This window comes from Xiphophorus couchianus, chromosome 22 (assembly GCF_001444195.1).
Source record: "Xiphophorus couchianus chromosome 22, X_couchianus-1.0, whole genome shotgun sequence".
NCBI classification, from domain to species: domain Eukaryota; kingdom Metazoa; phylum Chordata; class Actinopteri; order Cyprinodontiformes; family Poeciliidae; genus Xiphophorus; species Xiphophorus couchianus.
In genome coordinates, this window is record NC_040249.1 from 13969436 (window position 1) to 13995161 (window position 25726).

General features: G+C 35.2%; 1 protein-coding gene across 7 annotated transcripts in view; it reads right to left on the minus strand.

Moving 5' to 3' along the window:
* Positions 1-9598: 9598 nt before the first annotated feature.
* Positions 9599-25726, minus strand: part of khdrbs2 (KH domain containing, RNA binding, signal transduction associated 2) — an 86704-nt gene continuing 70576 nt past the window's right edge. For 2 of the 7 annotated variants that reach the window (XR_003594128.1, XR_003594125.1), the window contains 6 exons: positions 25085-25143; positions 23062-23145; positions 18022-19765; positions 16936-16996; positions 12680-14763; positions 9599-10974 (listed from right to left, as the gene is read on the minus strand). Coding sequence is in view for 3 of the 7 variants with exons in the window: in XM_028006732.1 (XP_027862533.1) it covers positions 23051-23145; positions 25085-25143 (154 nt within the window). In the remaining 4 variants the exon portion in view is untranslated. Of the gene's footprint in view, positions 10975-12679; positions 16997-18021; positions 19766-20718; positions 23146-25084; positions 25144-25726 lie in introns of those variants that run through there. The other 5 variants (XM_028006732.1, XM_028006730.1, XR_003594127.1 and 2 more) reach the window with 4 other exon arrangements.

The following is a 25726-nucleotide window of genomic DNA, read 5'->3' on the forward strand; positions in this document are numbered from 1 at the left end:
GCAACATCCTAACTGCTTGTACATTAGCTTTTAAGACCAGTTGTTTACACTTAACTAGTGATTCAACAACAAAATCCTTATATGGTAAGCTGATTGACTGATATAATTTTCATAAATTTTGTTTTCACACTCTGGAAACCGTGAATTCTAACTCTGAAAATTAAATTTTGTGCAATTAAAGTACGTTGTCAATTTCTTTAAATTGTAAATGAATTTAAGTTTTCAATAAATTATTGTAATTGATTTTTTTAAGTCTTCTAGTTTGCAATTGGTGGAGACAGTTTTAAGGTGGCTTAAATTTGAGTATACACCAAAAATAATAAAATATGTCCTGAGGGGACATTTCTTTTTATCTATTTAAGTTTTTTTCTTTAGTTTTACAAACCCAAACAGTGATTTAATGAATCGTTGAAGAAATAACTTAGTTAAGGTTTGATCTGTATCTGCCTCGCAGTTTTACAACTTGTGTCAATCTTAGCTTGTTTTGATGCTAAAAAAGCAGAAACATATTTTCCACGAATCTCAAACTGTTTATAAGTCATTTTTAGTGACAGTTTGAATGATCAGATTCAGCCTATAGTAACTATAGAAACTTGAATTAAATACCAACTTCTGCTTTACCAGCCAGCTGTAGTGTACAGACATGTTTTCTCACATTGCTTTCACTGTTCTAATTGTAAGAAATTGTATCCTTTGACCTTTTTTGCACCATCCTCTGACAGTGTGGTGACCTAGACAACCAGATCTACTTATATAATACATGAAGAGGTTACAGAAAATTACTTAAAATTGTGTGAAATGTCCCCCTGGCAGGTCCAGTTTGAACACTTCCCATGGCAGACTGCTCCATTTGTTGAATAAATGAGGTACGTAACAAACAAAACCACAAAGTATGAAGTGAACAGTGCCCATTCTGAGATTCATCCTGTGTGAGAATACAGGAGCTTCTCGATGGCCCCTGCTGAGATACTAAGCAGTAGTTTAGTTTGCTTATGTCTCGGGCTGGCCCTGCTCACAAATAATAATTATGGCATTTTACAAGGAAACAATTTCCATGCTAAAGTGAAAACTGTAGGGCTCAAACTATTCAGCTACACACTAAACTGCTAGATGTAATTATGTAATGTACATCTTAATCAGAATCACTGACCCCAACGTTATCCTTGAATATATTTAGTTTCCTTTTTCAAATAAAAGTTTAAATATTTGAGCACAATTGACAGTTTAAACAATAATTAACCACTATACATGCTGACTACAAAGGTTAACATCCACAGTGCTGTCATTCACAACTAGGTGTCATCAAAGTGTCTGTACAGACTCACCTTCCTGCCTTGTTCCGTCGGTCTAAATCTGGAGATCCTCCAGTTTCCATTACGGTCTGCTGGTGACACTGTGTGGTATTGATCGTAACACCAGATGGAAGCATCAGTTACACCCCCATCAGCATTTTGGCCAATTCTTGTGAAACTTGGCAGTTCTTGCTGTCACTCAGACTGCGGTCGTTTTCTCTTTATCAAGATTTTCACATGAGTATAAATAAAATCTAAAAAAAAAAAAAAAAGGAAGTAGACAGCTTGTGTTGTCAAGCTAAATATTTATCATTAAGCCCATTCCTAAAGATAAAATTAGCCAGAAGACGTGTCAACCCTGTTGATTATAAAATTGGAGACAAACTTCCTGCAGCAGTATGTAAACTCATGATCACTCCTAGGGCGTTGTCTCATTAACCTGACAGATGTGAGATTCTTTGCTTATGTGATTAAGTTTGCTTGCAAGCTCTTCACTCTGTCTAAGCCTCACCTGCAGCCATGCTGTCACTTCGTGTTAGACCTCATCTTGAACAAGAGCTGTGAAAGTGGTGGCTGCTAAAAGCATCATCAGTGCTGCTTGCTTTTAGCCACAGTAGCACACATGCTCCATTTTTGATCTGAAAAAGACTTGCATCTTTGTTTACTGTGCTCTTCCCGATTCTTTTTCCTTTTTTTTTTTGCTTGAGTGTAGGCCCATCAAAACCAAAATAACAAAGGCAGAGAGGGAGTTTATAAAGCAATCTGATCCTATTTTTTGGTATTTTCAGCCAATATCCATGAGATCACAAGAAAAATAAGCAACAACATTAAAAGAAGAGATAAAACAGATAGTGAAAGCAACTAAATTTATTGTAAGACTACTATTAGGAGCATTTTTGGGGGATAGTGCCAGTATTTCTAGCTCATTATGACTGGGGTTATGATGGTTGCAATAAACAAAATAACGATTTTGATGTATGAAATGTCATCCTGACAAGGTTTTCCTGCAGAGCATAAGCTTGGAGTAAAATGTTTTCTGTTCTAGTTTATATTAAAATCACTAGTCTGTTCACAGTAAACAGCCTCACAGAGCTCAACATGGTCTGAAAAAGCAGGCAAGTTACATTTAGAGTTTTTTATGTGCTATTATATTTCAGCTGCTATGCTTTGATAACACCACCTTTATTGATTGATGCTAATTATTGTATATTTAGTGAGATAAAATTGTCATTGAATTTGTTTTCTGTAATTCAAGTCATAGCATCTACCTTCAACTAATTTTTTAACCTCCTTTTAGTTAAGAATATGCTGAGGATAGGCAGAAACAGATAATGAAACTGAAATTCGGCTTGTATGTTTGTGTACAACTTGACTGTTTAATATGTTTTGGGGATTCTCTGATAATGAACAGTTGTCCTGGATGCTGTCAGCAGGATCCAAGGCCATGGTGATAAGATTATGATCAGCTACATTTTGTTGTGGTGTCTTGTTGGAGTTCTAACATGGTGGGCCTAAATAGTTTGCAGAAGTACAAGATGTGAACAGCAAATTTTTCTCCATGAATTGATTATCTGAATTTGTTTAATTCAGTAAAAGATATCAACATAATCATTTTTAAATCCTTTTAATAAACATTTTTTTTAACTTTATTTTTATTTATTTTTAACAACATATGTTCAGTTACATTCTTCTGTCTCTTACTGACATTTGTCATCTGCATTATAACTTCGCAACAGGAGATGAGACAGTAGGTATTCTTAACAAATGTAATAATGATTACAAAACAACAACGAAATCAACAGACAGATAACAGCAAAATAAAATAAATACAAAACATACGATAAATCCCCTCTAAGTTCAGGTGGTCCACACATTCTTAAGCACCGTGGTATTTTAGACCGACCCAAGAGAACACACAAGTGCAACGGGCAATCCTGTAATTGTGTCACTGAAATAATAGCGGTATGACAGAGCTCCACCTTATATTAACAACTGTTTTTTGAAGCCTTAAAGAATATGTGATTTCTTACATCAAATGAATACATACTGTACATTTTTACAATAATACATTTTTATTTGGAATATAAAATTTCTGTTTAGCTAGAGCACTGTTGCCACAGCTTGTGCTTTATCTTCATTTTATGATATTCAATTTCAACCTGTATTGAGATGATAAATCTGTACTAAGATGTTTGAGTCTTATTTTTAGTGTTAATTTGACAAATGAGGAGAAAATGTACTGCCAAGACTGTTGATCTCTAACTTATTTCCTTATGAGTGTGCGCTATGACTCTCTGCTTTACAGCTAAAATAAATTTAATTGGAAAGCTTTTATTAGTCTTTCTTATCCTTCACCAAAGCATCTTTGGTAATCACTGACTTCCAAAACTGCATTGACAAGCAATTCACTATGTATAATTATACATTTTCACAGTTAACTTTGAGTATCCTTTCAGTGAAATAGTTTTAATCCTTTTAGGCAAGTCAAGCAAAGACTGGTTTATTTGTATAGCACTATTCATGCACAAGACATGTATTTGAAAGTAATAAACAAGTAAACAAAGGAAAAGAAATAAGAAAAGCTATCTTACAACAAGAAATACGTTTATAAAATGTAGGCACCACATAAAAAGAAACAAATAAATTGCTAAGATGTAAAAGAATAGATCTTAAAGTGTTCTTTAATATCCAAGGGAAATATGCATAAAGTAGCATAATTCCATAAAGGATAATCCAGTCCTGATTTAAAGAAACCAAAAGTTTCTGCACATCTCAGGTTTTAAGATGTTTGATCCACAGCTGAGGAACACAGAAACTAAATGCTGGCTCCTTTTATATAGTTGTGAACCTAGGGACACATAGTGAGCATATATTTGATGAACTGAGGGGTGTACATGGTAGACATCTGTACAGCACCTCTGATATACTCTGATTAAAATTTTAAGACCAGCTGAAAAATAATAAGAATTTACATTTTGCACTGTTGGATCTTAAGAAGGTTTTATGTAGAGCTTCAAAATGCAAAAAACAAGAAATGGGAATCTTTGTCTGCTGAACAAGTCTAACAAAGTACCAGATAACCCCAAAGACTTTCCAGAATATCAATCCATGTGTTACAATCAACAGTCTCAAATATAGACACTGCAATTCTTTTTGTAAAAAAATGCTAAAAATGAATGAAAACAGAAAAATATCACTTCCATTTGCTTGCTTTTGCAACTTGAAAGTGGTTATTATTGGTGGTTTCATCATGAACTCAAACATGTGAAATTAGGGGTTGACATGATGTTCAAAAATAGCTTGAATTACTTTCACTTTGAATGGTGGGTGTTGCTCAAGGGAAACACTTTTCCCCCTTTGATGCACCTCCAGCTGAATGGATTTTGTCACACATATTAAAAACATATCTGAAGCAAATGGTGGCACATCAAAGGAGAAGTGGGAAACAAAAAGCTCCTTGTTAAGGGATGATGTTGCATAAGCAGACACATAGGAACGGAGGTGGTGTGAGGGGTAATGGAGTAATGGCGCTGACAATCAACCAGATAAGTTTGTCTGTACTTTTAACCAGCAGGGGTGCAGGAGTTTGTTGACACTTTTTGTATTAACATGGAATTAGCAGTCTGATCAGATGGTAGATAAGATGGAGGTGTGCGTGTGTGTGTAGTGGTGGTGGTGAGGGTGGGGATGGGGGGGAGATTAAGCAGCTTAAGGTTAGTACAATTGTCTGAATTTCCTTTTTGAGGTTGACAAATAGATGAGCAAGAGTTCACTCGGGTCCAGCAGACTGTCCTCCTAAGATTTATGGATCCAGAAGAGTTTTTCTCACTGCTCATTTTCAGTTGTGACATCGTCAGTATATTGCAGATAAAACAGGGAGTTAAAATGCATTGACTCTCACATCATCACCTCAGTGCAAACATTAAAATGAACACAGAGTAGCAGATCTTCTATTTTAACAGCCTTTTTGTAGCTTCTGGCTCTGTATCTTTGTCAAAACATCCCTGCTGACAAAATGTATTTCTTTAATCAAGACATCAGAGTTTTGTTAAATGTGTCAATGCTTTGTGCTTTCAGAGGTACATGATTTATCGTTGTGAGAACGAACAAACCTTTGGGCCGTTCGGGTTGACAGACATTATTTCCTCCACTGAATCCCACCTGCTGTTGAACATTTATTAAAAAATAAATCATTTTGAAAACAATCTGGAGATGGAGAGCAGATGGGGTGGAGAGGAAAACCATCTCTTCTCTCTTCTGTAGTTGCACTGGTTAATCTTTTTCTTGTGGTTCATAGCTTTGGTTTCCTGTAGGGAGGTTCAGTTTTTCTTTTGTTTTTTACTGCTCTTGTGCATTTTTCATCTTTGCTGGTTTTCCAACAACAGCCACGGCGAAGTACTACTGTTCGCCAAACCCTATAATTGTCTCAAGCTTGGTGTCTTTGCTTTCAGGACCTCTTACATGTGCAGATTTCATTTTTTTTTCTGAGTAAGAGAAAAAGCTTTTCAGTTTCACTATGACTATTCTAAAATGTGTTAACTAGCAAAATGGTTTTTGACTTCATTTGTTTTAGCTCCAGCAAAAATTAATGCTAGTTTACATCAGATCTGTGCTAAAGCAGGCACCTAGGAAGTATGTGTCTGCTTTAGCAGACAGATCAATTATTACACAACATACTATGCTATAGCTGAAAGTTATATGTAGAATTAACAAAAGTGTCATACTAAAGATGAGGCTTGTGACAGTTAATGTAAATGGAAAAAATATGGAACAACCTGAAAACTCAACTCCTGTAATGTCTATGAAGTATGAGTGTATTATATGATGTGTGTGTATGCTGGGATAAAGGGTATCAAATTTACAGTGCTCTGCTACGTAAAGACAGAGCAAACTACTTTGCTTCTGTCTTACTTTCTTGTTTTTTGTTCAACTGATTAATTTCATACTAACAATCACAAGATTATCTTGGGATGAAGATTCACTGCTCTGTTTCAAGTCTGTGGGTCCATGAGGGTGAATGACTGAATGTAGTGTGAAAAATTTGGAGTGGAGTGCTCTGGACTTGATAAATCCCTACACAAGTACAGGCCATTTACCATTTTTAAATATCTGAGTAAATACCGCACCCAGTTTTCAAATGAGAATTTCATATAATAAGTAAAAAAAGCTATCGAAACCAATTAGGGCCTTTGTGAAAATGTAATTACCTCCTAAATCTAATAACTAGCTTGTGATAAGTGGCAGTAAGTGCTCAACATCACACAGAAATTTACACTCACTCTCCTTTGCAGAAATGTTTTAACTCAGCCACCTTGGTGGGTTTCAAAGTATGAATGATGTCTTTAAGATCAAACTGTAGCAGCTCAAAGTCTGTTTAAGCCTAGACTTTGGCAAAACCTCTCTAAAATTGTTTATTTATTTTATTTTTTTGAGTCATTCAAAGGTTGCGGATGTGTCAGTGCTTTGGATCATTGTCCTGCATTACATCGGCAGAATATGATTGGTCTTAAGTTCAAGGTTAATGATTCAATCAATTATGGCATTATTGTCCAGATCTGAAGGAGACAAAGCAGCCCTAAACCATCACACTATTGCCATCACAATTGGCTGTCGGTATAATGGTCAATTTATGAAAACTGACCAAAAGCTGTGTTAGTTTTTGTTTTAGGTAATAAGACCTTCCAGAATATTCCACTTTTCGCTCATCAGTCCACAGATTTTTCTCCAAACGTTGTGGGGATCATGAAGATGATTTTTGGCTGAAGTAACATGGGCCTTTCTGTTCTTTTCTTTTTTTAACAGTTTTAAAAAAGGTTTAGAAACTTTTTCCATTTTGCCCATTTTCTTTGTTATTGTTAAATCTTGAACACTGACGGCATCTGCAGTGATTCAGAGGCCGTTCTGGGTTGTTTTGTGAGCTCCTGGTTAAATCATCTTTGTGCTCTTGAATTAGTTTAGGTTGACTGGCCTCTCTTGGCAATTTTGACCACTCAACATGCTTTCTCCAGTTGTGGATTGTCATTATTTTGGTTCTTTGATGTTGATAAGTCTTTGAAATAGCCTTGTGACCTTGTTCAGAATGAGAGATTTCTACAATTTCTTCATTTATTTTGATTATCTGCTGCTTTTGGGATATATCATCTGTCAGAAAGGTTATGTTTAAATTGCTATTTGTTATATCTTCAGGTCAGTTAATAATCATGCCTTAGTTTGGTTTGTGAAATTGATCTCAGCTTTCCAAAAAAATGTAGTAAGATTACAATTAATTCATGTTTTAACATCACCATTTGAAAGCTTCCACCATTTGTCTGATTAAACATCAAACAGATTTTAATATTGGATAAAGTATTACTCTTTCATAGAACTGTACAGTATGCTTGATCAGCCGTAAACATTGGTCATCCATGGACATCTTTTTTAATATCTATTTAAAACACCCCCCCCAGAAAAAAATGCTTTTTTTTAATCTAACAGTTTTGTCTGAATTTTGCCTAATCAAAGGCAATGAAAGTAAGGTTGAATCAGCCTATCTGATTGACTCCTTCCACATCTGACCCACTTTTAGACATCAACAGTCGTCTTTATTGGGATTTCTTTTCGCCTTAAACTTTTCAATTACAATTCTACGTTCCTTAGACAAAAGGTAACATTGATTTGTTTTTAAGCAGCTTGGCAGAAGATCTAGTGAAAAGTTAAAATGTGACTGGCCTGTGGAGACAACATGTTCCTTGAAGAGGATTTTTTTTTTTATTGTATTTTTTCACATCCTCAGCTTGCATCAAAGTTACATTGATTATGTTTTCAGGTACAGGCAGCGCTGAGGTGCGCTGGTTGGCACTGAATCAATTATAATGTTGCATCACATGCACAACATTCTCTTTCTCAAATCACAGCCGTGCGGACTTTTCTGTTTGAACATTGGAAAGTTTGTCTTTGCCTGCATGTTTTTAAAATCTTTAATGTTAGGTTAGATGATGCTTGATGGTAGGCGTGATGGATTAATAATCTCCAGGATTTACACTTTTGTATATTGTTACAGAGAGCCTCTGTTGTGAAGATGTAACCACTAACCTAATTTCCATTGCTTGTCCCTTAATTTGTAAGCATGCTCTTCACTGAAATGCGAAAAAATACATAATGACCTTGACTGACAATTTTCTGATTCAACAGTCCACTGTGTCTGTGGCGAATTGGCCGCTTTGTCCTTTAAAATTCAATAACTCAGTAACTGGCTTGTGGAGACAATATGTTCCTTGAACATGTTGTCTCCACAGGCAACATGTTGCCTGTCTTGCTTAGATGAACAAGACAGTATTCCTGTCTTGTTTATCTAAGCAGAACAATCCTCCCATAATTTTAGGTATATCTGTGACTCTTGAACAAATTCTGATACCAAAAAGAGTGCTTCACTGATCTCTCTCGACATGTTGCACTGACTTGAAATCCTGGCAGTGCCTTCATCTTCTGAGCTAATTTGACTTTAGGGTGTCCTACTGAAACCCCCCGTCTGGGATAATGAGTCTGATACATTTACTTTGTGTTTACAGGGAGACCTGGTTCTCTGTATAACAAGCAATCGTAAATGAGACGGAAAACAGCACTGATCATGAGAGGCCCATATAATAGGTAGCTTCCGAGGGTTAAACAGAAGAAAATATAGCAGATGAAAGGAAACCAAAACAGCACTTTTTTTTCTTTAAACTTCTAGACCAGCGCCTTTGTGCTATTTCACTTACTGTTTAAAAATTGATAGAGCCTTGTCACTTTTCTTTCTGTAGATCTTCATAAATTCAGAAGTCTTTTTTCCCCCCAAAAAAGGACAAGTGCTGTAGATCAGTCAGACCTTTTTCCACATGCAGTGTTTATTACATACTGGATTTTATAAATGTATCATGAATGTTTTATTTTAAATTGGTTTGAAAAAGAAAAAAAACCCATCTTACATAACCATTTTGTTAATGCAGGGTAATGTTGTGTGAATAAATGCACACAACCAGACACACTGTTTTGTCCGATCCTTTCAGATACATAAGATTTGGATCGAAAACCATAATTAGCTAATATTTTTTGGCACATACAAGCATCCTTTGTGCTTATCCCTTAGTGGTTTACAGCAGCACAGATGCCAAAGAGCACATAATCTTTATTCATAAATGACTTGATTTGTAATCTAAATACAAAACTCTTCTAAGAAGATTATCTGCACAATGCATGAGGAAACCTTCCATTTAGGGAGATTCAGAATTCATGGCTCAGAGAGATGTTGACACAATTAATCCTAGAACACAACACATTTTGCACATCTATTACCTAAAAAAAGATTTATAGGAAAACGATGGATTAGTCTCAGAAAATACAAGAAACTCACTCACAATGTTAACCTTGCACAATTTATTATGCAACAAGCTTCAGTAGACAACCGTGTTTGCATGACTGGAATTGAAATTTAATAGGTTGTGGTTCTAAATTACAAAAAAGTACAAAAATATTCAGGGCATTCACAGAATAGAAGAAAATCAGTACAGAAGAATGAAAATAAAAATGTAAAAGCCTACATAGAAGACCATGTCAACATACATGTACCTCATTACCCTAAATTATAAAATCAATATATGTAGTCCAATATCTTTATCGTGTACATGTGGAGACAATAAACAGGCAATTTAACAAACAACTCCTATGTGGAGTGTACGTATTTCTCATACATTAAAAAACAATGTAAGATTGAGAACTTTCAAACCTTAGAGGGAAAACTTCATCATAGTTTGAGACCATAAAACTATAAAACCTATAAATCATAAGAGACCTTTCCAGTATTTCTCAAAGCAGATAAGTATTTTTAAGAGCACTTCTTGATGACAGAAAAATATTTGCAGCCACACTCTACGTAAAAACAAGCAATCAGTATAAAAAGGTGCTTTTTAACAGGAATATCAAATAAGTGAGTGCACCAGTAGTTGAAGTAGATATTTTTGTTGTTTTGTTTTTTTGACTGGCATGATCGAAAACATCTTGTCATAAACTCTGCTTACCTGTCAATTTTTAAAATGAAATTGACATATTTTGTTGTATTTAATTTTCATTCATTTTAATATTCAACCTCAACAGAGAATCCAATTAATGCTATCACACATGAAGCAGATGAACACATGTAACATTTTCTCCAAAATAACTAAACCTCTGACTATGGCCCCAGTAAGTACAAAGAATGAAATGAAACAATGCACCTAAAATATGAACATTCACCCTCTGCTGCCTGAACACATAATCTAATAACTTTCTCATGTTCCTCAAGAAGCTGAATTCCTCATCTGCTCACTCATTATCAAATGTTTCAAACTTGTTACAGAAGCTATTGTTATGATATTTTGAACTTTGCCTCTGCCTCAAACAAATTACTTCTAATGGGAATTTTTTATGCTTTTCTGGAGGCAAACTCCACGCTCTGCTGCTAGAGACTGGAATTATAAGCATCACTTCAGCCAAGGTTTTTAAATCAGGAAACATTTCTACAATTGAAACAAGACTCTCTGAGTCCATTTCAATAAAACACCCACTTTAATAGGAGGAAATCCTGCAGCATGCGCTCCTTTTGCACCAGTAATTCAGCTGCAGCAGTATTGGTGTAGTGGTCACAGATGTGCTCCAAAACCTCCATAATTCTTCAACATGCTGTCAGCTCCTGGATAGTGAGATGCATTTAGGTCAGTGTCCAGAGATTATGCTTAGATGCTCTCATGTGAATCTTTTTTGATTGAATTAGTTACATGTACTCTGTGTGTAAAGTTGAACATATCTGTCTGCACCAAGTGCTCTGGGTTGTGAATTGTATTCTGTCAAAATAACAGATGGCCTAGAGATTTTTCCATCAACGTTTATTAAAAAAAACAAAAAAAAAAAACGGTCAAAGATGGAAAATATTCGGCTAACGTGACCCCAGGTGTCAAAGTCTTGGTGTCAAAGACAAAAGGATCTAGTCAGTGCTTTTGCTACAAAAATCCTCAATGCAGGAAATGTAGGTAAGATCAGTGGAAGCAAACAGGTGAAGAGGACGGATTAGTCCACACTGTAGGAGACACGTTATTCCTCAAGATTATGAAATAATCTTGAGGAATAAGTGAACCAAGTTTTAGGGAAGTGGACAAGACACAGTTCATGCCACTGCAAGGACAAAAAGCACAGCCAGAGAAGAGAGGCCACTGCTTTCTTTTGGCTTGTTCTTTACTGATGTACAATTTCAGTACAAAATGTCTGCTGAAGCTAGCACATTGGCCTAAATTATAAAACTACTCCCTCCATAAGTTTCCTTTACTTAATGAGCTCCAACCTTCACTGCAACCAAATTGTTTTCCATGTCTTAGCTGATTGAAAAGAAAAGAGTGTTTGATGCCAATTGAAGTCTTGTTTATCAATACTTCAACTTTCTTTACAATCACAACATGTGTACCATTAGCTTGAAGTGGCATTCTCACTTCAAGCTAATGGTACACAATGTCACGGAAAACTGATGCTTTTGTTAGTAATATAAAGTGGGCTATTGTGGTGACAGCTGTTGGGACAAGGTTTCTGGGGCATGTGCCCATCCAACAACAATGTGGGTCAGGGTGAACCTGTAGCACTTCCATGTGCTGCTTTTGTCACAAATGTTAATTCTCCACTGTGGCAAATTATAGGGAGATTGGGTTCACAACGGAGCACTTTTAAATACCTGCCGCTTTTAAATACCTGCATGGGGTTCCATTTTATTAGGTCTCCGATCTAATGCTCTAAGACAAAATTTCTCCTGACTTTGCTGGAGACTTGTCACTGTCACAAATTTCTGTCTTGGGTGGTTATTATGTTATAAATTTTCTTAATTTGGCATTTGACACAAAATACCATCACTCCTTTGCAACTTTCTGCTTCCTTCATGTTTTTTTTCCTATCGTGTCATTTTACATATTCCTCAACTCTGAATGACAACAAAAAGGAAAGCTTGCAAAAATGATTATATATGCCCTTTAAAAAATGTGTTCCCAAGTAATTATTTATTATGTCCTCTAAACCAAAACTTGAAGGGTAAAAATATGAATCTGAGTAACTTGTGCTGAGCAACATATCATCTATTAAGGCCATCATATCTAACACCCATTTCTAAAAGAAGTTTAAGTAAATCAAAATAATCCTATTTGAGACATCTCACAAGTTTACTAATTCTAATGTAAACTTGCTTTTTAATTTTTTCTTAATAGTTTTCATCATCCACATGTCCAAGGAACTGGCTTTATGTGTTGATGTACTGTAACAAAATCTTGGAGTTCCTCACAAGTTCTATTATATTAACAAAAAATATCATCCATAAATTTTACAATATATTATAAAATTAGGCAAATATGAATAGACCTTACCTTTGCTTTGTTTAACAAGCAGGATGAAGAGTTCTGATTTGAACTTCTATCTTTTTTTATTTGATTCCTCCTACAGCAACAAAATAAATACATGTCATTCAACATTCAAATAATATCTTATCTTTTCCTTTAGTCAATTGTTGGTATTGTTAGGAACACTTTTAAAACAATATTTTCAATCTTGTTACAAATACCATATTTCTTACAGGATATTTAACAAGCACTGCATATGTGAAGACATTTTGCTCTGCAACCCTTCATTAGTCAAAAGCATAATTTGTGCAATTCTGTTGCTTAGTTTTTCCATTTGCACAGAGCATCTCAGTATGTCAGGACTCATCACATCTGTAAAACAGCTCTAATGAGGCTTCTGGACAAAAATGAAAAAGCAGACAATTGCAAAAGCAAAGCTTAAATGCAACCCAGTATTCTGTCTACATTTGCTCTCATATCTTCCTGAAAATTGCGAGTCAAGCAGTAAATCCTTATTGCCTGTCACCTGACTTAGATGTCAGTTTTTTTTGTTTTTTTTTAAAGAAAAATAAGAGACAAACATCACCCACACGCACCAAAGACTTATGACTCTGCACAGACATCATTTCATCAAAAGTGCCGTGGTGCTGAAGAGGCCCTTTTTGACTTCTGTTGATCATAAGCCCTCATTCTCTATTCTGGCTCATCAAGCAGCTGTCCAAACAGAGCTGAGTTTGCTCAGGTACTTGTCCTTGATGGAGAAAGCTGCAGTGTGTTAGTTAACGCTACACACTGTGTTGAGGCAGTGTACGTTGCCTAAATCCTGACCCACTTTTAGTGTCTTTGTGCTTTTAGGATTTAGATCAAGTAATATCAAGGGAGATAAATGCCATACTGCCTAACAGGCTGTGTGGAGTGTGTCATGAGGCAAATGAATTAAGCACATATCAGAGTGAGGGAGAGGGGTGGATACCTTGTGTAGATGTATGAAATCCCCCTCCATCCAAAACAATAAGAAATAGATGATCTTCTGCAACAAATATGATGCAGAAGATCATATTGCAAGTTAGGCACATCAAACATGTTTTGACGTGCCTGCTTCACAAGGCGACTGAAAAGCTGTTTTGTGAATTAAATTTGAACACAGAAACTCAAAAAGAAGCCGGTTATGAACATTTATTTGAACAGTAGTGACCTTGTATTGCTTCCATCAAACTCTGATGTTAATTACCGTGTGCCATATTTAGAGGTACAGAGAGCATAATTCATTATGAAGACCCAGGGAAATGACTAGAAGTGAAGCTGTACGGAGCAGCAGGAGGATTTACCAGCAGGGTTGTAAACTGGCTGTGACATTTGGCCAGGACGTTGGCAGTGGGCTCGACTTACTTAATGAACTAACATGTTCCTGTTGGCAGCCCTAAGTGTACCATTTATTACAGCAACTGGGGTAAAGATACAGGGTGCAGTCGGTCAAGTCTGAAATCACAGCAGACGCTAAATGAAAACATCTCACCATTTTAATAATCAGGATTTTCAAAATATAAAAAAAACAGAGGACAATAATAATTTGTAAAATAAGCATTCAATGCATCAATATCTTTCTCAGTGAATATATTTCTAAAGAGAATATTCACATAAAATTCTCCTCATCACAAACATTATATTCCAGTTAAGTCATTATACCGATGAACTAACTGTTCATCATCTTTGGAAAACAAACTGGAGTTAGCCTAAAAATACTTTTCTTGTTAGTACTTAGCCTGTGCCGTTCAGTTTTATTTCACATAACTTAGTCTACAGACCTGTGTGAATTATTTTCTCGAATCAGGTGTGAATTTCATGCCAATAGCCCCATAATAAATAGATTTACTGAGAAAATGTTTACATGTTCCATGGTAATTTCCCCTATTTTATCTTAGAACAACCAAAGTGAAGTTTTATGAAAACAATAAAATTCTGTGTCCTCGAAGCTACAAATACAAACTCTGTAGATTTTAGGGAAAATAAAAAATATATAGCCAAAGGATATTTTATAGTCCATGCCCATAACAATCAGACTTGAAAGTTTTATAGTCCACCAGGTGTTCAGCCCATCCTACAAAGTATGCCTGTAAGACAAACAGAGAGGAGATAAACACGTGATGCACAAAAGGCACATGCCAGAAGAATATTCGCTGCATATATTTACACAAATCATTTGCTGTTCATGTAATTGTTTCAAATTCTTGCTGAAATCAAAAGTCATTAGCTGTATGTGGGAATAACGCATAGGTTTTGAGATAATTTGGGAACAAAAACATGTGAAATCAGTTTGTGATGGACTAGAATTACCAGACTGCATTTTCAGGCACCAACTAAATCCTGCAGGGATCTGAAAAACTGCCGCATCTTTCTCCATAACTGGCAGGAATGATGACAAGGCTGACACACTGATGATGGAGCCAGACAAACCAGTTAGCCTCTAAATGAGCTGCAGTATAGTATATACCAGTAGCATCATTCCGGCCAACACCAGCGGGGAAGAAGCCAAAAAAAAAAGTCAAAAGGTTTTCACATTCTCTGTAACTGAATGGTAGTACTTGGGGAAAATGTCAATCAGACCAGATGAAATGCTTCAGAATCCACGTTACAATCTGTCAAAAGTAGTTTGCCTAGCATAATATTTACTAAAGCCAATAAATCACATGAAAACTTGATTCTTTGTATTGATCACAGTTGTTTACTACCACATTCACTTGGTACTGTCAGTATAAACGAACCTCTGTGACAACAATGACCTGTATTTTCACATTGTTCCACAAAGGGATGTAAAAATATATACATGAAGAGTACATCTATATAGCCCTGGATATTTTCGCTTAAACAGTTCAAAATGGACTATTTAGATTAAATTTCTTCTTTTAATTACATCATTTGTTCTTTTAATAACCTGACATAATTTTCCAATCCAACTACAAACAACACAACAATTTAGCGTATTTTCCCAAGGCCAACCTATCTCTTAGTATTTTTACAATAATGGTTTACAATGTTTACTAAAAAAGCATGCAACAATCTCTTCAAATGGATTTTTATGAGTATGATAAATAACACTTGTGTCCTTGGTTTGTAGCAGTCTGAGCCCTCGGGTCTGACATTTGGGCTGGGTGAGCATCAACTGCGACTCAGTAATTCCCCTCGATCCACTGGCTGTCTCTTTGCGAATCCCCTGGTTATAATCTGTCAACTAACGTACAACATCCAGGGTGACATTTTTGTATGAAGATGCAGCTTTTAGCCCGACACAATCAGCTTGTCCTTGAAATGGATACAGGGGGAAGCTAAAGCTCCTCACTCTCACCTAAACCTTTGCAAACAAGCTTTTATCATGTTGTTATGAGCAATAAGGGTGCAATTATTAAAGGAAATAAAAACACTCAGCATAAGACTTGGCAGGCATCATTTATTTGTTTCCAGTTGCTTAGCAAAACTGGCGAGTGCGTAATGCTGCACATTGAGAACGCCTCGCTCTCTAGCAGCCAGTCTGAACCCAGGAGCAGATGGTGTCATTACATGACCACAGAATGTGTTGGTATTAGCTCAAGCTGTGGGAGGTTTATGATCAATCATACATATTTATTTTCATTTTATTTTCAGAGGACATGTCATTACGAACAACTCCACAGAAGAATCTGCATAGAAATAAGAACACATTTTTGTTTGATGTAGGATTATGTTCTTTGAAGGGAAAATTTATAGAAAGAAACAAATAAATCTGAAACAATGGTCATATCAGGACTATTCAGTGGCTACAGTCTGAAGAGCGTCTTGCATGAGTGGTGCCTCGCTTTTAAGTGGCTTCCTACACATCCAAACACAAACCCACTTAGTCTTAGTCTTAATTTCACCAACATGCCCTTTCTGATTGGAACGCTTTGAAGTGGCCCAGCCAATTCTGACTTAAATGTAACATAATCTGTGGTGGGAGCTTAAGATCAGGGTAACAGCAAGGATGCATTTCAACATTAAAGTTATAAAAGGGATAATAATAAAGATTTTTTTTGCCTATTTTTAAAATAATTGTTTTCATCTAGTTTAAATAAAAAATTGAAAATCTATTTTTAAACTCTTCACATCATATTTCCTTCTATGTAAAGAAAATGCCTTGGTTGAACAAAAGCAATTTCAATTCCAAATCTGCATGTGGCATGGCTTGGTCATGATTTAATCTGCTCAAATACATAGAATGCATAGCTCCTTCGATATAATAATGGAAGCAATTTTAGATTTCACTTCCTTACCTGTGGATCTTCCATCATGTCTCACATTGGATTTTCCCCTGAAGTCTGCTTCTGTCTCTGTCTGATTAAATTCACAAATTAACAAAAGCAGAGCCCATAGTTTATTCTTTACAGAAACAAAATTGTAACAGTGGTTTGTTATTAAATGTCAGTGTGCATATTTTTAAGGGTGGTGTGATATCTCAAAAATATCGCCAGAGGTGATAGAGTTGGCAAGGGAACAAGACAAACAGCTGGGCCAGTGTTTTATTGTGCCCGAGGCTGCTGGCCAGGCCTGCCCTATAATGGACAAGAATCACTGCCGAGTCCATGCATGGATTGATGGCAAAGTGATGAAATGCCAGCTCCATAGACCGTAAGCACCTTAGGATGTATTCTTTGTACAAAACAAAAATAAAACCTGTTTTTTTTTTTTTTTTTACTAAACAACTTTATTTGTATCTAAGAGGACTTTTATCTGCACCATTCAGTTGAAAGTCATCCATGGACATCCATGGCAAATTGTGGATGTTTTTTTTTTGGCTGATTTGCTGTTGGAGGAAGGTTTGTTATGAAAATGAAGCAGACAGTGTTTCTGGCATCCACTGATGCATGGACCACTTCCAAACCGCAGGTGCAACTAAAGTTTTAGCTGTAACTTGAAGGAACAAGTCACAGAAAAATTATCAACAAAGAGTTGAAAACTGTAGTTTAGGCATTTAAATCCTTTATTTTGTCTTATTTTTTTATAGCAATTAGGAAACACATTTGACAAACAATCCTCTATAAATGACATCCTTTCTATTTGTGTTGTCTATGTATCAAGCTCTGTTATTTTCCTTACTGAGCAGCTTTTTCGTTTCTTTACTTGTTTTCTTCCTCAAACTTTATAGAATAAGGAGTATTGTTGTATTGTGGCACACAATTATTTCCAATAAGTGAGAACAACCTTGAGAAATAGTCTGTGTGGCAACATGACGCATTCAAGTCCAAACGAAAGAGACATTCGATTAAATATTAATTAAGCTTACAAAATAATTGAAACAAGTCAACAAAAGACTGTAGGTCATTGTTTTGCAGGTGTTGTACGAAACAATGAATACCTACCCAAGAATTTTCTCTTTGGACGAAGATGAAATTGTGTGAAGGGAATCTTCCATCTTGAATTATCTACATGAAAACTCACACAAAAAGACAATTGTACAAAAACTCTTTGGTCAAAAAGAAATGCATAAGATCTGAGAGGAAGTGCAGGAAGGCGCTCTGGATGTATGAAGCATAGAGTAAAACAGCGATGCCCTTCTGTTACCATGGCAGCTGGTTGAAACAGGACTACAATACCCATGTCTGTTATTAAAGTTACATTGTTTATGTACATGAATCAAAACAGATGACATTAACAAGGTTTTAATAATTAACACAATATTTCAGGAGCAGGAATGATAAAGCATTTTGATTTAGTAGAATTAATACTGATATTCTACATAATATTTTATGAATATTTTAGAGCTAATCATAAAATAATTTTAATTTCACATATTTGATTTTATTGCCAATTTATATTCAGAGGAGCTTATGTTACATCTTGTTGACGTTGATTGTGTTTCTGATCCTAGTCTGTGAAAACGAGAGTTTACTAAGAGTTTATTTTATGATCAATGTCAGACAAAAAAACTACCGTATGAGTGACTCACTAGTGCTAGATATTATTTTTCAGTTATATAACTACTTTTCTTTACAGTAAGCTATGATAATGAAAAGAATTATTTCAATCATTGGCTGTCAAAGTGAGTATAAAATATCACAGTCAGGTATGTATTGACGCACAAAAGCAACCAAAAAGTTTTTTTTTAATTGATCTATACCTTTTTATAATTACTATTATTGTTTTTTTCTCTAACATTTTTCTCAACTTGTGTTTTCTACAAAGTTAAAGTGGAAACATATCTGGATCATACCTTAGTCTCGGAGCTGAACATTCTGGGTGCAAATTTGTTTATTTTTATCTTTAATAATTTCATGCTGCATGTAAAAATCTTTCAGTTTTGCTTAGCAGTTCTAAATTTAGAACATTAATATTTTTGCTTAAATTTTGCACTGCTACTATTCTAAAGCGCAGAGTCTAATTAAGCTGTTAATGGATGTCACAGATAGAGCAGTCAAACCAAACTGCACCAGTACAAGGGAAATTTACCCACGAAATAAAACTGACGCTGCATCCTTTGCTCTGGTGGCTTTGAGCATAAATCCTGTTGTGTGTTATCAGCACATTTGTGCAACTTCGGCGTTAGGCCTTACATACATTTTCAAAAAGAAGTACTCATTTAAATCAAGGTTTGTACAGCAGCTGATGAATTATGAATAGGTCAGCGAGCATGTGGCCTTGGGGATTACATTTTACAGTATTTGCAGAATTACCTGACAGTATTTAGAGAGAAAAAATGCACACACAAGTGCAGAAAACAGAGATGCAATACCTGGTCCATACAGAACAAAAAGAGGCAGGGATTATCTTAATAAAAAGATTGCAGGAGGAGTTCATCAGGTTCTCTTTAGGATTATATAATACTTTTGTGAATTGGTGTGTTATTAAATGGAAATAGTAACGCTTCACCCCTAGTAGTTACCAGCTTGTATGAATAAAAAGGAAACTTCAAAAAACCATGAGTCAGAAGTCCTGCTTTTGTTATGCTATGCTTCTTTGTCTTAGTAGTTTCTAACATGTTTTATATCTTTGTATATCCCAAGGCATAAATAGAGGCAGATGTGAAAATGTGATCGCAAATGTTTCTACTCACCTGCAGTGTTTCTCTGTGCTTTGATGACAACACACTACAGTGTTTTTCTGTATCTATAAGAAAGAGCAGATCATTGGTATAAAGTATGCATAAACATATATAGCATAATATTTAGACTAATAGCCTGCATGCAGTGTAAAGTGTCTACAAAGTACAGATACATCTACATAATATGGTTGTGAAAAAAAAGTAAACCAATTCAAGGTTAACAAAAAAAGACATTTAATGAGAAATGTATTTATTTCTCAGGAATGATGAGAAAGTTAGCCGAACATTATTTTAGAGCTTTTTAATTTAATTTAATCTTTCTTTTATTTCAGTTTAGCTGAATCTCTTATGTGTGTGGTTAGAGGCATCGAGGGAGATTAATCTTTGGGTTAAAACGAGCAGGTTTACTTTTTTTTAAAGTGAAAGTTAGCAGTTGATTGATGGTTAAATTAGGATTAGCATTAAGGTTACCTGTTTAGTGTTTAGTCTTCCTTTTAGTCCCATCATCTACAGTCTTTAATCAGAGTCAGGCTTCGGGTGTGCTAATCACAGAGGTGTTTACAACACGCAGAAATCGCATGGAAGAAATGCACAAACAGAAGGAGTTTAGCAGAGACACTGAGATGTTGCAGGTAGCGACTGAGTTCAGTAGGTTAGGTTTGTTTCCTTAAGCAAACAAGCAGAGTATCAGGATATAGATCCCTTAATTAGCCGGACATATTTAAGGCAATGTTATGATATATATGAGAGGAGTTCTTACCTCTATAAAACTCCATAAGAAAGTCAGTGTGAATCAATATGTTTAGTCACTTCAGAGACTGGATTGCAAGAAAACAGGTATTAGTTTTAAATGGAGATCAAATATTCATATTGGGCAAGTTGAAGTTTTCTTTATTAAACATTTTAGCTGTTGTCTGACAGAAATCTACAAAAAATAATGAATAAAGGAATCAAAATTAAAAGAGAAAATGAATTTACAGCTTGGTTATCTCCTATTTATTAAGTATTCCACTCAGGATTTAGGTTTAAGTTATTTTTATTAAATACTTTATGTACAAATACAGATTACACACAGAACAAAGCACAGTTGATGAATTACACACTGTGGTGAATGCTTTCAATCAGTCAGTTATTCAAACAATAAGGATGTCTTTTTCAATATTCCTTGAATTCACAATAAAACCAGGAGTAACTTTTATTTCTGTTGTCAGTTACTTTTATGTTACACTTTAAATTAGGAGGGGAACCTGGTTATTGAAATATTTAGAGTTCACAGTGTTGAACAAATGTTTAAAGAAATGTTTAGATCATTAAGACATTTTACATTCAGGTCTTTGACTCTTGGAAGACTGGTTTCCATTTGTTGCTTTAAAGCAGTCTATTATGTTAACTCTTTCTAAAGGAATGTGTTGTTTTCTATTGGTTTGCTACCATGGTGATATTTCTGGAAAATTAAGCACCTGCTGAAATGACCAAGAAAGCTGCATATCCACATTTTTCCTGACCATATTTGTTTTATGTAGACCAAACTAATGAAGGTGTGTTGGTCATGTCACTTAATCTTACAATAAACTGGTTCTACACTGGTCGAAAACATCTTAATTTAAACTTTAGATTGTGCTACAATTTGAATTCTGTCAAGTCAGCAGGTGAAAATTTTCCTACTTCTATGATATAAGGGGAACGATTCCTTTGTTCCTATGAATTAACACTTTGTTATTGTAATAAATGCATCAAGATGGCAACAGTCTTGATGTAAATAACTGCTACAGTTATTTACATGACAATTGGAATATTGAAAGTGCATCTGCTTCTGTAAAAAGAAGTCAACTGTTGTAAATGATGGCAAAAGAAAGTTCTATTTCGGACTGGATGATTAAAATAAAACATAACCTGGTGATAGTGTTTAATCCTATGATTTGCACGCATGTTGTATGCACCTTTTTCCATATCTTCCTCTTCAATTAATGTCTCTAATTTTGAATTGGGGTATTTTAATTTATACTTCTTTCGACTTCAAATTAAATTGGGATATTTTAATTTATAGAATATAGAATCTGAATAGAGGAGACAGGAAAAGTCTGAGATAACTAAAATGGATGGAGTCAGCCAAATTCTACAACAATCAATTACATTTCAAATAACGCTACTGTGATCTAAAGAATTAATCCGTTCGGGCCAGAATGGTGGAAACAAAACACTCCACTGTTTACTACTCTCAAGTGGGGATGCTGTAGTGAAAACTGCAACAATACGCGCAGATCTTTTTATTTATTTGTGGGAATGCATGTTTACTGTCCATTTAGAAGCTCTCATATTGACAGCAATACCATGAAGGCAAGTGGCTATTTGCACTGCACGAATTTAATAGCTGACTTACAAAGTCTAGTTGAAAGTAATAAAGAAGTCGGAAACTGGAGGTGCAGCTGTGGCCTTCATTGCGAGGTAATTACAAAATGGATAATTAACACATTGATACATGCATATATTGTGAAGCTGTTGCTGTTATGTTTAAATTCTACAAAAAACATTTGGAAATATATGATGAAACACTTTATTTTTCTAACATGATTATCACTGGATATGTCCCCAATTAGACAGTGACATCAAATGATACTAAGAGAGAGCAACACCTTATGTTCCAGTGAAACAGGTGACACCTGTGCTTTACTTCACATAACAATATGTTCTGTGTCATTATGAAGCATTTATCTTTTGGTGTTATGTTACAATTTCCCCCATCCTCCTGGGCAACTGCTAGTTTTATTTGTGTCAGTGTTGCAACAATTGACTGGCCAAAATGGGATTTTTCACAGCTTTTGTGAACATTTTTTTGCTTTTCAACTCCTGTCTCTGAATATTTTAATGCTGCTGACACACAAGCAGAACAAAAACGACAGCCTACTAAAACGTAGGAGGTTGAAGTCACCACTTTCGCAATGACTGCATGACTATGTCTAATACGATGAAAGGAGTGGAGCTTGTGAACCTTTAATAATAACTCCAATGAAGCCAATAAATGGAAACCAATCTGTTACAATCACACATATACTCTGTATGAACAAATCTGTCAAAATTGTGAAATTTCTGCAATAGGGACAATTGAGTTAATTTAAAGAGCTAATTTAACAATCATCTTGTACATGGGTGAGTATGTTTAAAGGTAAAAAAGAGACTTGATTGTGTATGATTTTATTCACACATCAGAAAATTATTGATCATATCTTTTTTTATTTTTATTTTAAAATTTGATGATGAGATAGGGAAAGTTACAACATTTCTTTTTTTTTTTTTTAAAAGTTGAAAAAAGGTTTCAAAAGAGAAGTGGAGGTCACAAATCTGGAGCACCTTCAGTATCTACCATAGGGATGTTTTCTGTAGCCTCCTCTTGTCAGGCGTAAAGCGGGAGCTTTGAGAATGGGTCTGGGGCTTGTCCACTCTTCTTCTGTGGGAATATACCACATTCACTTTTGTGAAAACTAAATCTCTCAAAACATATGGTGCACATATGTATTGAACTCTGTCGTCTCACAGAATATTTCAGCAAAAAAAATAAATTACATCCTGGGAAATACAGGGTTCTCTCACAGCAGGAAATTATTGTCATAACCGTTTTTTCCTCTACTGGACCAGTACTGAGATTAGACTGTCAGAGACTCCTTCCTTAAAGGCAAATTACATAAAGTTGGCCCCCTTTGGCATGGCACACTGCACTGTTTTCAAGTAAGAGTGTTTATGAAGCAGAAAATCAAATTATTGGCTGCTTGGTTTTCCTTTTGTCTGACCTCAACACCCTAGTGCTTAAATTCATTGTGCTGAAAATAACTGAACCTGCAAAAAGATGACAATCAGCTAACTGCTGATTTCATTAGACCTTGCAAATGGAATTCAAATAATTGTTTGTACTTACAGGGCATATTTTCAACATTAATAAATCTTTTATTTTCCAACGGTATTTAGGCTTGTAGATCACAACAGTCAAATTCAGCTCCATGTTAAAAAATTAGAAATATATGATAAAAGAAACATGGAAAAATGATTTCATTGCTTTCCACTCTGCTGCTCTCCACTGTGAGACAATAAAGGATATTTCTATTCTATTCTATTTGTGGGAAAAAAATGACACAAAAAATGATATACTGTATATATATATACAGTATATCATTTTTTTAAACACACACGCACACACACGCAATTGGTAAATATTGGTTAAAATAACAGTAATATTAATATTGGATATCAATATTGGCCCAAGTCTTTTCCAGATGTAGAAAAAACAAAACTGTTATAGCTAATTATCATTATCATGCAAACTTTATGCTCACAAACCACACCCTTAGTCATCTCACAGTTTGACTGTTTACTCCCTGCTATGTCCTAAGCTTTTGGGAAGGGGTTAGATCTCCAAAAGTTTTTTGGTCACAGAAAAACATGTTTTAAAATTAAAAACCAGTGAATAGATTCATTATAATGTATCTGTTTTTTAATACTTTGAAGATTTATTTTAAGTTTTCTGACTCTAGTATAAGATAAAAATGAAAGTTTCTATTGCTGCAGTTTCAAATATGCTATTCTAGAAAAAACATGTCTTTGGGCTTGAAGAAGTCTAAAGAACATGTAGTTTGCAGAAGCATCCAAGAATGATTCATTTGCACAAAACAGAGGTTAGTTCTACAGAAAAAAGCCTTTAAGGGCAAAACACCCAAAAGGAAAAACAGCTTGTGGCCTCATGAGCTTCCACTGGCGCATTCACAGTTTCACAGTTTTAGTTAAACGCAGCTTGCAGTTAGTTATCGTAGGAGGGTCGATACATAGAGGAGTGGCTCCCTGGGTCAGGAAGTGGGCTGCAGGGCTTTTTTCTTTGTCTCTTGGTTGGTTTTAATAACAGTGTAGCAGCTGTTCGGGCTGTAGAAACTGCCAGGATGTTTGTAACATCCTTCATTGTGCTTGTGAATATAGCTAATTACCTGAAATAACAGTGGAAAATTACAATAGCCTTTTTCCTCCTTCTTAACAAGAAAAACAGTGTTAATTCCAAATATATTACCAGGCCTAGCACTAGACTTTTCCCAGTGCAAGTATTGAGAATAGCAGCTAAATTGTATTTTAATTTTATGATTGGTCTTGATAAGTCTAAGAATGCGCTACACAGTAGGCAAAGTTTACTCGATAAAGAACTCAATTAATCAGCCTCAAAGTTGCAGAATAATTTTTATTGATGGGCTAATCAAATAATCAACCCCCTTTTCAGCTTTAATAACGGGTTTTGTTGAACTTTTTCTAAATTAAATACTCTACACTGGGTCCTTGTCAGAAGAAAAGGGTGAGAGTGACTATAGTTCATGAAACAAACGTCTTTTTAACAGCAAGTAAGCCACACTTACCATAGCTGTTGTATGATTCATCACTGGTTCCGTGTCCATGTTCATAATATTCTGAAATGCTATAATAAACACACAAACAAAGAAAAACATTCAGGATAAAGGATGCACTTTCATGTATAAATACTGCACAAAAACAAACAAAAATAAGAAATATATATATCCGCAAAGTATTCCTCCCACTTGAACTTGAATCTTCCAAATTGTAAATTTGCAACGGCAAACTTCAAGTCCTAATAGATATTTGGAATTATGAAGCATGCTAAATTTGACCCCTATGTTACAGACCAACAAAAAGTAGTGCATAACTGTGAAGTGGAAGTACAATAATACATTCTTTTTCAAAATTCTCCTTATTCTAAAAAGGAGTGTGTGTTTTGGGTCTCAGTCCCCCAGAGTCAATCCTTTGTTGTACTATCTTTTGTTGAATTACATTTATAGTTTACGTTTCTATTGGCTTTGTACAGCTACACTGAATTGTTTTACAGTTTCTTTCTATGCCAGATTGCTTAAACTCTGACAGGTTGGGCAAGCGTCAGGAATTCTTTTTGATTAGGAATCTAGAATCGCGCCTTTAATGGTGGCAGCATATTGGATTTGTTCTTTTTGGAGACTTTTGTTCATCTTTCGTTGGTCGAGGCATTG